Source organism: Eurytemora carolleeae, unplaced genomic scaffold (assembly GCF_000591075.1).
Source record: "Eurytemora carolleeae unplaced genomic scaffold, Eaff_2.0 scaffold45, whole genome shotgun sequence".
Classification (NCBI taxonomy): domain Eukaryota; kingdom Metazoa; phylum Arthropoda; class Copepoda; order Calanoida; family Temoridae; genus Eurytemora; species Eurytemora carolleeae.
In genome coordinates this window covers 136,734-151,243 of record NW_019396182.1, presented here as the reverse complement: position 1 = coordinate 151,243, position 14,510 = coordinate 136,734, and the positions used below count along the sequence as shown (strand labels likewise).

Below are 14,510 nucleotides of genomic sequence, written 5' to 3'. Positions count from 1 at the left end.
AAGAATTTAAGAATATTTCATAAATGAAGACTCTATACCTCTCAATAAACCTCTGCTCAGTAGCNTGTAAAGTACATTATTTATGAATGTAAAGTACATTATTTATGAATGTAAAGTACATTATTTATGAATGTAAAGTACATTATTATGAATGTATCCCTATCTCTGCCCCTTCTCCTGGACAGAAAACTGTTCCAAACTGATCATGTTCACATTCCATCAAACTATCCTCATTTCCTAAATAAAAAAGGATTATACACGTTCTTCAAGTCAAGAAACCCAGAAACCAACAACTCAGAGTATCTCTGGAGTAGAATTCGTTGTTCATTAAAATCTCTAAAATTGCTTTCCAGAAACTACGGCTGAAAAATAAAGATATCTCCATCACTAAAATATTACAATATATTTAAATAAAATATTTACAATGGTACCTTTTAAACCATTTTCTGATACAAATATCTATCTTAATTTCTTTAGAAATCGATTAAATTCAATTGTGGTTTCTCTATTATGTACTTTGTGCAATTCTTCTTTTAAAAATGGAGGAAATTTTGAGAAATAAACAATCTGGAAAAACTTTGTTTTTCAACATCCAACATAGTTTTAAATGGTACCTTTGTGAATCAAGATCACTCCTAGTAAAATGAAATGTCACCTAAATTTACAAAGATGATCCCATTAACAAGAAATCGATAAATTGAGAAATATTTAAAAATTATTCAGAAACGTTGATGAGCTTGCATTAGACGGTAAGAAAAAGATTCAAATATTAAAAAATGTGGCGAGAAAAAAATGAACTACGCAGAGTAATTTGAACCACTTCTCTTGTTCACCAGTTCAATATGAAGGAAACTGTAGTTCAACTTAGTCTAAGTAGTTTAAGTACTTATCACTATTCAAGAAACTTAGTTTTTGTCACATACTTAAATTTTTCAATCCCTTTATATTTCCAATCCCTTTATATTTCCAATCCCTTTATATTTCCAACCCCTTTATATTTCCAATTCCTTTATATTTCCAATCCCCTTATATTTCCAATCCCTTTATATTTCCAATCCCTGTATATTTCCAATCCCCTTATATTTCCAATCCCCTTATATTTCCAATCCCCTTATATTTCCAATCCCCTTATATTTCCAATCCTTTTATATTTCCAATCCCTTTATATTTCCAATCCCTTTATATTTCCAATCCCTTTATATTTCCAATCCCCTTATATTTCCAATTCCTTTATATTTCCAATCCTTTTATATTCCAATCCCTTTATATTTCCAATCCCTTTATATTTCCAATCCCTTTATATTTCCAATCCCATTATATTTTCAATCCCTTTATATTTCCAGTCCCTTTATATTTCCAATCTCTTTATATTTCCAATCCCCTTATATTTCCAATCCCTTTATATTTCCAATCCCTTTATATTTCCAATCCCCTTATATTTCCAATCCCTTTATATTTCCAATCCCTTTATATTCCAATCCCTTTATATTTCCAATCCCTTTATATTTCCAATCCTCTTTTATTTCCAATCCCTTTATATTTCCAATCCCTTTATATTTCCAATCTCTTTATATTTCCAATCCCTTTATATTTCCAATCCCTTTATATTTCCAATGATGGTAAAAAGCTGACTAAATTCATAGTTTGAGTTTGTGGCAAAACCATTCTTTAATTCTTGAGATTTCATTCCTCTGATTATAAAAGCTAATGTGAAGGTTGAACAAGAAGTAAGGAGACGATTCTTTGTATCTTTTAATTCTTCGTTCCAACTTTTTGTTCGTCAAGTTGAAACAAGATTACAAGGGTTTGTTGTTTTCCTCTAACTTCTTATTGGAAAATTAATTAGGAAACTTTGATCTGACAATTTAACAGAACAGCCTAGAGCTAGAGGTATTTATCGCGGGGAATTCAGAGTGCTTCTCAGATTACTAAGCTTTGCTTTTATAGAATGTTTTTAAATATTTAATATTAATTTTTTGTTTAATATTCAGAAAATTTAAGATAACGGGTATATGGGTACTCAAAGTTTTAACAAGTCATTAAAATTGCAATATTCAACCTGGAAATTTTTGCATTTTTGGTTTTTGAAAATTTTAAAAAAATTCCCACAAAGACAAACATTACAATCTGCCAATTTTTTTTGTATAATTATGGTTCAACGTTGTAAGAAAAAATGCTTGCCGGTCAAGTTTCATTAAAAGCTAAAATGATTATAGTAAGTAACATAAACTATAGTATATTAGGCCCTCGCAATAAAAAAATGTTGTTTATAAAATTATACTTTTACTAACCTTTACAAGCAATCCCGCTTATAATTCTTGTCGTATTCTGTCCACCAAATAAATCTGTAGAAAAGGCAGCGGCAGCGTAGACCATTCCTAGATATTCATATACATATACATATACATATACAAATACATATACATATACATATAAATATACATATACATATACATATACATATACATATACATATACATATACATATACATATACATATACATATACATATACATATACATATACATATACATATATATACATATACATATACATATACATATACATATACATATACATATACATATACATATACATATACATATATATATATACACCTACATATTCATATACATGCATTTTGCACTTGCGGTATAAGTCTTCTCCCAACCACCTGGAAGTGTGGCCATGGGGGGGGATTAAAAACCAGAATAGATACACATTTATTGAGATATTAAGATATTTTATTTACATAGAAATGCCCCGAATGGAATTCGACAATTATAACTTATAACATCTGAGGGATTGTTTTTAAATCTACGGTTTCTGGGTCAAATACTGCAACTCTGTGGACTTGTATGGGTCCTATCGCTCTTCGGTTTGAGACGTTAATTCGGAATTAGCCAATCTATACTCTCTTTCATTTCTGCGCAAATACCCCGTTTTTGCTAATTTCAATCAAACACTTAAAACGCAATTGAAAAAGAGATAAAAAATCATCCTGTCACACAATGATGTAGAGAGAAATTTGCATTTTCAAAGTTGGTATTTTTGCATTTTTATTTAAAACCGTTTACCTACTTTCCAGCAAATCATTCTTTTATGTGTCATTGCTTTTAAAAGGGGATAAAAAAAGGACATGTCACTGGATTTTTAAGAGAATATCAACAATTTCAAAAGAACTACAATAAATCAGGACCATTGGTTATAAAACACTTTTTAATATAAGTTTTTATACATATAAAAATCCCTTAGAATTAAGAATCTCCTAAAAATACATAAAACATAGGTCAACATTAATGAATAGCGAAAAGAAGTTGAATCAACAACGGATAGCTGAACTACTTTTCATTTGTTCGGACAATGCAATTTAGATGAAGTTAAACAAACAACAATTAGTTCAAATTCTTTTTCATTTTATCTCAGTACCCTTAGAACAGCTAGTTGAGAAAACTCTCCAGCACTCCCTTAAAAAAGTTAATATTACTAACCTAATTGCCTACAGGCTACCATTGCCTCCCTGACCCCCCAGCCATCACCACAGACCACCCCCCAATCCCCTCCATCAAGCTGTAGTTCTATTCTCCCCTCTTCCTTAACACGTCCACCCAGCAGTCGTATGGACATATCCTTCGCTATACTTCTCATTGGGTACCTAGGATACAATACACTGGTATAGATATATCCTTCGTTATTTTTCTTATTGGATACCTAGGATACAATGCATTGTTATAGATATATCCTTCATTGTACTTCTCATTGGATACCTAAGATACAATACACTGGTATAGATATATCCTGCGTTTTACTTCTCATTGGATACCTAGGATACAATACACTGGTATAGATATATCCTTCTCTACACTTCTCATTGGATACCTTGGATACAATACACTGGTAAAGATATATTCTTCGATATACTTCTCATTGGATACCTAGGATACAATACACTGGTAATAATATATCCTTCGATATACTTCTCATTGGATACCTAGGATACAATACACCGTTATATTTATATCCTTATATATACTTCTCATTGGATACCTAGGATACAATACACTGGTATAGATATATCCTTCATTTTACTTCTCATTGGATACCTAGGATACAATACACTGGTAAAGATATATCCTTCGTTATACTTCTCATTGGATACCTAGGATACAATACACTGTTATAGATATATCCTTCATGTTACTTCTCATTGGATACCTAGGATACAACACACTGGTAAAGATATATCCTTCGTTATACTTCTCATTAGATACCTAGAATACAATACACTGTTATAGACATATATTTACTGTTCAGCTTTCAAAGTCACTTCTATATTCAATATACATACTAGCTAGGAAACCCATCTTTGCCTGGAATCTAATTGTTCGCTTTGAAATTTAACCCAACAAAGTGAGAATTTTGAAACCATTCTAAGAACATTTGGAACATTTGTAGAACGAGGTTTTAGCTTTAAATATATGGGTGGGGAGGGGGGGGGAGGCAGAAGTCTAGAGTGCTCTACCTTGGTCTAGGTGTAGTTGTTGTTGTTGTTGTTGTAGGAGGTGGGTTAGGTTTACACCTGACTCCTGCAGATTCAGTTCTAAATAAAACAGGAAATTAATTAAATATAAACTTTATATATTTTAGAACTTATATTTATTATCACCAAAAAATTATTTTTCATATGATTTTATGTTTTCAGAATCCTCTACAGTGAGAGCCAGAAAACTCTGGAATAGTAAGACGACAATCAGCAATATTTATTTGATGTTGTTACGAAGCAAATACTTATCCTAGTTACTTATTAGATAACTTATTAATTGAAATCGATCTTATTCACCACACAAGAGTTAAACTTGAGTTTGAAAGTCGTCTTCATATTCCAGAGTTTATTGGTTTTCACAGCAGTTTAAGGATTAAGCTTATCTTGATGTTGATGTTTTTCTTGATAATCTTTATAACTTTCGCCTGTAATTATTTAATGATCTAAAACTGTTTAAATAGTTTGTCACTTCAAGTTCCAATATTGATATTATATTTAATAATCTAAACCTGTTTAATTAGTTTGTCACTTCAAGTTCTAATATTGATATTATATTTACTAATCTAAACCTGTTTAATTATAGTTTGTCACTTCAAGTTCCAATATTGATATTATATTTACTAATTTAAACCTGCTTAAATAGTTTGGCACTTCAAGTTCCAAAATTGATATCTTTCAGAATTTTTTTCAATTAAGTTTTTTAGACTAAAGCTAAGAAAAAGTGTTTTAATGTCACAAAATGTACAAAATGTCCTGAGGCCGAATTTAAAGAATTTGAGTCGGGGTTTAAATTTAAACCGCGGCTCAAATTTTATTGGTTCCACTTAAATTTGTATTAAATTTTTCAAGATTAAAGCCGGCGCTCAATTGAAACCGGTTTTGGGGGGATTTTAGACGCGACTTAAATACAATAAATTCGGACACAGGTCCACACTTTAAAGTCGACCCACACTTTAAAGTCTATCACAACTCCAGTTTTCGAATCGCTATACCTTTGCAACCTGATGGGGTAAACCTTTGATATTTCTAACGTAGATTATTTGATCTAACAGAATTCATAAGTTAAAATATCAAAGGTCTACAAAATATCGAGTTGAACAGATATGGGATTTTTAAAATCTGAATTTGTAGCAAAACAGTTTGGATGTATGTTGCATGACACACTACCTTCAAACTTAAATTCTGTTCTTAACATCTTTCATTAAGATTAATTTACTTTTTCTTACGGAATTCGGAAGAAGAAGAAGAAAAATTACCTGTCACAATCATGAATACCCCAACCATCATGTCTACAATCCTAAAAATGTTTAAAATTTTCTTTAGAGTTGGGACCTTTTAAATCAATAGAACTCGTTCAGTCCATTCCTAAGTTCAGAGTGCAAAACTTTTTAGTGGAAACTGGAATTGCTGACAACTTCTGAACATGATATATTATTGAACTGTAAGCGTAATTTTAATTGATCGTCAAATCAAAGTTGACAATGTCCGATTCATTAGAGCACCCTTAAAAGCTTTATGGCTGATCAAATATGAATTAGATATCAATATTTTTTATACTTTTGGCCGATTATTTGCAATTGTGGTTTCTACTTATAATCTTTACTGCAGGAAAGGATTAAGGTTTTATAAGAATTAAACACAGTTAAATCCAGAACAACAACAACATCTTCCACATTATTGATAAGAGAACGGTTTCAAGGGTACCGTTGTGAATCGGGCATTGGTATATTTCCATGGAGGGGTATTTAATATTACGCTTATTAACCCTTTAAGGTCAATTCCATGTGGTATATATAGAAATCCACCAAGAGTAGTTCCACAATTCAAATTAATATTCTGTGATAAATGTTCAATTATTGAGCGCTAAAGCAATACCAGATTTAAGATCCAAAAGATTTGCCATCAATTTTGTGTCATCGTATTTAAATTAAAAGTATCTAAATCAATTTTACCGTTATATGTCTCTCAGTGCCATAGCAGTAAATGTTATCCATCCATGTCGTAGATAGACTGTATCCATATCTAAACAATGATTACACCCATATATTGAATAGAATGTAGCCATATCTGAACAGCATTTAACAATCCATATCTTAACATTTATATCCATGCAGTGATAAGCTGTATCTATAACTTAACCAGTAGACATATCCATATTTAAACAGAAACCATATCCAATATCCATGTTGAAGATAGATTGTATATCCTGCATATCTAAACAGAAATAAAATGCATGCGCATAATAGACTGTATCCGGATATCTAAATAATATTATAATAATTCACGTTTTAGATAAATAGATATAGATAAAAACTGTATGTACGATTGTAATGTATAAGTATTATGTATCTATAAAAAATATATCCATATAGTAAATAGGATGTATCCATTTCAGAACAGAAAGTAATTATTTAATGGTATCTAATTTCAAGAATTACTGACCAATTCACGAACCAAAAACATAAATTGATTTATCGTATTTTCTTTGAAAATATTTTTAAAGGTTTCCAATGTAGATTGGGCAAATAAACTTTCTGTGTTCTATATACCTGTAGCAAATATCGTGTAAACACAATATTCTGTAAACTTGCAGTACGTTGTATAAGACATTATAACAATTTATGTTGCAGACCTATACATAATGTCAATTATTCATTGAAAACGTGTTTCAATAGAATACGTAGTATGATTAGATTAAATCATGTGATATACTTGAACTACGCTATAAACATATGTGGAGATAGTTTGACTGCGTTATATCTACTCTCGCTAATCTTATAATATTTACATTAAACTTTAACTGTGCGATAAAAACGTAATACGATGGTCTTACTCATATGATATAGATAACATCATAGGAATTGTAACGACGTCAATTCATGTTCCAAAGAATCAGTTTTGTAAATTACCATAATGTCAACTGGCTTAAATTTACCACAATGCAGTACTGTACATCCTAGTTGAGAACACTTGTTAGATTTTCATACTTTCCGGTCATATTGTTTCTGAACTGTGTACTGCAATTGGATACTGCATATTGTTGTATGAAACCAGTTTTCACTTGTAAACAAAATAAGATATAGAGCGGAAAACGTATTTTGAAGAAGAGTACAAAGGGCTGAGGGGGGGGGGGGCAATCATTGTTATCTAATGTTTTCGTAAAATGAACTTAAAGTCTATTTAGATATTCAAAAATAAATAATTCCTGTGAAATACTTTGAAGTCGGTCTGGTCTCAAAAATTAAAATAAGGAGGCGAGAGGGGGGGGGGGTAGTCAGAGACCCGTATGATCGTCTCATTGGAGACCCCCCATAATTTCATTGTAGACCCCCAGATTTTCATTGGAAACCCCAAACTTTTTGTTTCAAAGCAATTTCTCTAAAAAACAACTTTTTAATATTTATGCATATATACATCGAAAAAATGTATATTACGCAAACAAAATTCTTTTTTAAATGTCAAATCAAAATTACTAAAAATTTAAAAAGTGGTCTTAACTGTCCAGTGTACATATTTGGGCCAATTGACATTATGGTAATTGACAAAACTGATTCTTTTGTTCATTTTACCTTGTGACATAAGATATTGAATAAAGCTTAGTTTATAGAGTAACTCTGTACTGCTTAGTGCTTGAGAGTAAACCTGCAGCCCTGTTTTTATAAAGAGATCGTCTCTGTTAATTTGGGATCGATATATAGCTTGTTGTATAGCTAGGCTTGCGTCCTTGTGTGGCATTTAGAGCATTGAATCGTCCCATCATTTGGGATCAATATACAGCTTTTTGTTATAGCTAGGCTAGTGTGGCATTTAGAGCACTGTATAAGTAGTTGGATTTTGATAGCTACGCTTGTATCCCTGTGTGGCATTTAGAGCCTGGATAAATAGCTTGTTCGATAGCTATGCTTGTGTCCCTGTGTGGCATTTAGAGCCAGGTGGGTTGTGTCCTGTTGACTACCTGGATAGATATGCTTTGATAACTTGTTATGGAGTAGGTCTTTACTACATACCAACACTACAAATATCAGGTTATTTAATAGCAGTTCCTTACCGTGACCCTAACAGACACACACTCTTTTGGTACGGACACACAGTCACGACGTTACCGGCCCCTGCGACAGTGACCAGTCCCTTTTATAAAATCTATAATTACTTAGATCCATGTGTTGGTGCAATGGCTCCAGGAAACCCCAGCTTCTTACAAACTATGTTTGCTTCATCTTTATCCCACTCATCATCACACACTGGTAAATATATAATTACATTTTTGATTAATAATTAATTATTTTTCATATTTAATTTTATGTTTTAAAACAACTTATGATAAGAAAATATCTAAAAATTTAAGAAAACTTAAAATTGTTTTTTCAAATATCGAAATTCTTTAAAAGTTCTTTTGCAACATTTTTATACTTCAAAAACTAACTTTTTAAGATTATTTTAAAAACTGTAGAACAAAGTTCTTTTAAAATATTGTGTATTTTATACCTGATCCCCATATTCCCATATGGTAAATCTCTACATTGCCCTAAATATAAACAAATACTCATTATTTTTATTTACAAGGACAACTATAAGGATGGGTGTGCTAATCTTTAAATATTTTCCTTCTCAACTCCAATTTTGCTAGTGTGTGAAACAAGAAAATGTTTTGTGAAATCTAAATATCTGATTTCAAAAACTGACGCAAAATTATTTTATCAATATAAGCCAGAGTGGAAACTAAAGAACAGTCTTAAGACACTTATTGCTGATAAAGCTAAAAAGGAAAGGATTGTGTTATTGTATCTTTGCAAACTAATGGTGCTTGTGTCAAAGAGTCAATTTCCATCATTAGTATTCAGGGAGCTGGTACTCAAAAAAAAAAGATTTTGGTTTAAATGCCACTTTATCTTTATAAACGGTTTTTAATTCCTAGCTGTGACATTCTTAAATATATTTAGCTTTCAGTGTGCTTTATATTTGGAGTCAGTGTTTCAAGACTGTTCTGGACAAGAAACATTTTTGTAAACCATAAACTTAATTTACTCCGTTGTAAGGTCGTCATTGACCAGAATTTTCTTCGCTGGCCAAACCCAACATTTCTTGGCTCCTACAAAACATAAACAACCCCTCGTGCAGTGAACACGTTTCAAAAATAGTAAAAGCCTAAAATTCGTGATTGTGCAGTAAACAACTAATTTTTGTAATCAAACGGATATTATTTTCAGAAGCTTGAATCTTGTTTTATTCCTGATCATTTGAACCCCCATTTAATCTACTTACGGCTACTAGCCTACTAGTAAGGATATTTTAAAATATAAAACATCGTCAACATTTAAATATTTAATCAATTCATTAATAATTTAATTCGTTGTTATCATTTAAACATTTAATCAAAATTACATCAGGTGTAAAATTTTACACTTATCAAGGTTAAGCTAACCCTTCAATAGTAAGGATAGTTAATAATATAAAACATTGTCAAGGTTTAAATATTCAATCAAATATCTCGTCTCCCGACAAGGTGATTTGTTCTGTCGCTTGAAACGGTTTAAGTACCTATGTTTTGTCCTGTCCCCTGACAAAGCAATTAGTTCCGTTGCTTGAAGCTGTTTATGCACCTCTGTTTCCTCCCGTCCCCCGACAAAGCAATTAGTTCCGTCGTTTAAAGACGGTCCACATACCTCTGTTTCGTCCCTGCCTTCGACAAGACGAAGAGTCCCGTCCTTTAAAGACGGTTCACATACGTCTGTTTCGTCCATGCCCCCGACAAGATGAAGAGTCCCGTCCTTTAAAGACGGTTCACATACCTCTGTTTCGTCCCTGCCCCCGACAAGACGAAGAGTCCCGTCCTTTAAAGACGGTTCACATACGTCTGTTTCGTCCATGCCCCCGACAAGATGAAGAGTCCCGTCCTTTAAAGACGGTTCACATACCTCTGTTTCGTCCCTGCCCCCGACAAGACGAAGAGTCCCGTCCTTTAAAGACGGTTTACATTCTTCTGTATTTACTCCATTGCATTTCTCAGGTTCCTGTTCACTTTGATCCTGAATCATGTAATTAATTATAAACCGGTTTTTTGATGTTAGGTACTTTCCCAAGGGTATTTTCCCAAGTGGCAACTTCCCAAATGTGTATTTTCCCAAGCGGCAACTTCCCAGATGTACATTTTCCTTCATGGGGAAAATGCCGTTTTTCCTACATAGGGAAGTTGCCACTTGGGAAATTGTCATTTGGGAAAATGTACATTTGGGAAGTTGCCGCTCGGGAAATTGTCATTTGGGAAGTTGCCGCTTGGGAAACTGCACATTTGGGAAGTTGCAACTTAGGAAATTGTCACTTGGGAAGTTGCCCTTGGGAAAATGCCTTTGGTAAAGTACGTAACACCGATTTTTATTCTTTGAAAGATGTTTTTTTCTTTTTTTACTTTTGATTCTTTTCATTACTGTGGGTTGGCTTTACAATTAAAAGTACTAAGTGTATCACGAACATAACAGGTGACAGGCGACTTGAAGGTGTTTTGACAACCCATTTTTGCATGTATTATTTGATTTTTGGAAAAAATAAACAAAATTTCCTTTATCCTGGCATTTTCAAACTGTGGCCTGCCTTTTTTGTACTGTTGAAATAACCAGAGATTTTAATTTATTCAATAAAATCAAAATTGTCAAATCTTAGCGAAATTTTTCATATTTCCGCCGGTAATTTTGAAAGAACAATAAAGCATTTGTCAAATGACAGGTATTTTGTGATAATCAATTCTATCAATTCACTTATAAAATAAGGTTTACGAATTTATGGCGCAACCGATTTCAAAAATTAATGACGACCTTCAAGTTGCATATCAACTTTCATGTTTATTGTAACACCCTGTCAAGCTGTCAGAGAGGGTCTGTTGGAGGTTTTAATTGAGAAGTAAAAACTTTGCTGTTTTTTTTCTCGATATAATAGAAACATATTTTACCAGCTTGTCGGCTTGCCAGTAGGAAATTCATTAAAGGGACTGTACACGTAATTTCAAGTGACCCTCAAGTTGTAAAATAGCGTACGATGAATTGTGTTATATTACCTCGTCGTTATGATAATCTTCTAATTGTAAACCATCTCCACGACCACCGTGAACACCACCATCATCATATTCATCATTATCATCGTTTTCTCCAATATCATTCCAAACAAGACTAAACATTGAACAATACTATATTTATTTGTCTTTCTGAAAGTTGGTTTAATGGTTTGTTTGTTTGAATTAAATAAACGTCATAAGGCCTAAACTGAAAAAAAACAAAAAATAGTTAAATTGGGACCTCACATCACCCACGGGAAGGTTTAAGAATGTTCAAAATTTTCAAATCCTCCATAAAACTTTTATAAATAGAATATTTATATAAATCCGCCAATATAAACAGAAAAATATCTGCGATATCCCAAATGATATTTTCATATTGTTCGAATAAAAAATGGTTGCATGTAAAAATAAACATTAATTATTGATACTTAGAAACGAGGCGCGAAGCGTCCATCAAATTTTACCTAAGCGATACAGCTGTAGTTGTGGTCGATGTTGTTGTAGTTGTTGTTGTTGTTGTTGCAGTTGTAGTTGTAGTTGTTGTTTTTGTTATTGTTGATGTTGTGGAAAAGGGTAAAAGAATTGCAGCAGGATAAGCCCCAGATGTGAATGGAACTCTACCATATAATCTAAATAACAAAGGATAATAATTTGATTTTGCTATAACTTGATAACTAGAAAACTCTGAAATTGGAAGACGACTTTTAAACTCAAGTTATGACCTTAAATTTTCCAATGAGAAATGAGCATGGGCCACATGTGTAAACAGGCCCATTTCACTTAATTAGTGTCTAATTGTGACTTAATGAATGTCTAGTAAAACTAATTGCATGAAATACACTTAAGCATTGCGAGGTTTTCTGTTTATCACTGTATATGCCACGAACCTTTCGTAATATATTTTTTTATTGTGCAAACTTCTTCAGTAGTTCTTGGTCGGGAGAATTTTGTTGTCCCATTCTTAATATTAAAGAAGAGGTTCCTTCTGGATTTAAAGTTACGACTTTGTCCAAGAGAGAACAAATTTCAACCTTTTTAGGAATTGAAATACTTCTCATTCACGGCTTTGTAGAAAAAGATTTCAAACTTTAAAGAAACCGACTTTATGTCGTCTAAAGATTAAAAAGTACAGCGTTGCAGTCTTTATTTCAGGCATATTTTTAAAATCATGTTTAAGAAATATATGTTATTCTGTATAGGAACTCTTTGGTGTAAGTGTAATATAACCCAAATAAACACGTATAAAAAATATGTAGTTCCACTTCCATGATCGCTTCATCAATATATGCTCTAAATACAGGGCTATCCATAAAGGATGGACTGTAAAGACGACGAGAAAACTTTAAAGATAATAAGATTCCGAGGTTAAGCGACGCCTTTGGCTGATCTAATTATTTGGAAATTTTCTTGTAATTATGATTCTTAAAAGAATATATAAAATAATTTTTCTAAGAACCTCTGTATTATTTATCAAGGTGGAGAAAACAACAGCTTGTTATGATTAGTACATTATTTATAATTAAATTATTTATTAAACATATTGATATGATGAATCCTGTAATATTTTCTTCTATTTCTTTTATTATTTAAATTATGAACTCAAAACGCTTTCGGCATTTTTTCACAAAAAACCTCGATTTTCTCGTAAAAGGAATTGAGTCTTCGCCACAAAGCTTGATTTTCTGATCTTTTTGTTTTTTCAACCTTTTTAACTATATTTAATATAAATTTGTATTCCATTGTATTTTGGGGACTACTGTATATAAAATTAGGAAAAATATTTTACAAAAGAAAACATCTAACTTTCAAAGTTTCGACCAGCCTCAAACTTTTGACTGGTTTATTATTATTTAATCAGAAAATTCTCTAAATTAAAATTTTCTCTTGAAGGGACGGTATGTTGATATAGTTTCAAGTGATCATCCATTTAAAGGGTCGCACAGTTCACAACGATACCAGACCGTTGAACCTTCGTCTGGAAAACATACCGATGGCATTTTCTTTCTGTTCGTTTTTCTATAACAGTACCCTGCGGATGTATGCAGCAGAAACAAACAAAATAAACTGACAGAATTGAATACGTTTTGAAACGAATTCTCTCTCATTGTTTCTCTCATCAAGGTGTAAGCTAAGAGATACCATTGTAATTTCTGAAATGAATTGCATTTAACTAATTATCCTAACCCACTAGAATCCCAGGTACAGAGGAAATAACACATTAACCCCCACCCCCCACCCCCCACCAGAATCTAGGAGAACCTAACATATAAAAAATATAAACAATAAGATCACATCAAATTATGCTTAGAGTCCCTTTAATACTAGTAAGCGCTATATATAGTATAATAATAATTTTTAAAATTCTGTTTGCTCCGGGAAAGTTTCTAACCATGTTTTCAATGCTGTTAGAAAACTGTAAAACTTTATGAATAAATTAGAATAAATTATCTTTTCATTTTATAATTAGGCGTAATTTCATTCTCAGACGATTCTTGGAAAAATATACTTTTCTACTTAGAAGGTTTACCTATTAGAAGACTGGGGAAAACAGTGTTTTTATTATGTAATTTTAACGGCTAACAAAGTTTTTCTAATTTCGAAAATGAGCTGGTCATAATTGCATTTTCCTACAGTTTGGCCTTTTTTTCTGAAAAGGGCGGCACTCCAATGCTGATGCGACTACTTTGTGATCTATTTTTCAATTTATATCCAGAAGTCAGGAAAGGAAAATAATGTAGGATTTCAAAACTGACTTTAACTAATCAGAAGCACTTTAAATACTGTACTTTCTTGTTATGGATAGACCCCGATCCCCAATCTTGTTGGGGTTTTTGTAAATACCTCCTACCTAGCTCCTACCTCCTACCTCGTACCTCGTACCTCGTACCTCGTACCTCGTACCTCGTACCTCGTACCTCG

At 32.2% G+C, this 14,510-nt stretch overlaps 1 protein-coding gene across 2 annotated transcripts in view; it reads right to left on the bottom strand.

Annotated features, from left to right (window-relative positions):
• The window catches only part of LOC111697467 (lysyl oxidase homolog 2), a 29,403-nt gene that overhangs the window by 11,073 nt on the left and 3,820 nt on the right, over positions 1-14,510 (bottom strand). For both annotated transcript variants that reach the window (XM_023467491.1, XM_023467489.1), the window contains exons 7-17: positions 12,056-12,220; positions 11,592-11,703; positions 10,459-10,569; positions 9,029-9,068; positions 8,694-8,784; positions 6,496-6,565; positions 5,800-5,840; positions 4,523-4,600; positions 3,492-3,655; positions 2,292-2,378; positions 160-237 (exon numbers count right to left, since the gene is read on the bottom strand). In XM_023467491.1, coding sequence (XP_023323259.1) covers positions 160-237; positions 2,292-2,378; positions 3,492-3,655; positions 4,523-4,600; positions 5,800-5,840; positions 6,496-6,565; positions 8,694-8,784; positions 9,029-9,068; positions 10,459-10,569; positions 11,592-11,703; positions 12,056-12,220 — 1,037 coding nt within the window. The remainder of the gene's footprint in view (positions 1-159; positions 238-2,291; positions 2,379-3,491; positions 3,656-4,522; positions 4,601-5,799; positions 5,841-6,495; positions 6,566-8,693; positions 8,785-9,028; positions 9,069-10,458; positions 10,570-11,591; positions 11,704-12,055; positions 12,221-14,510) is intronic.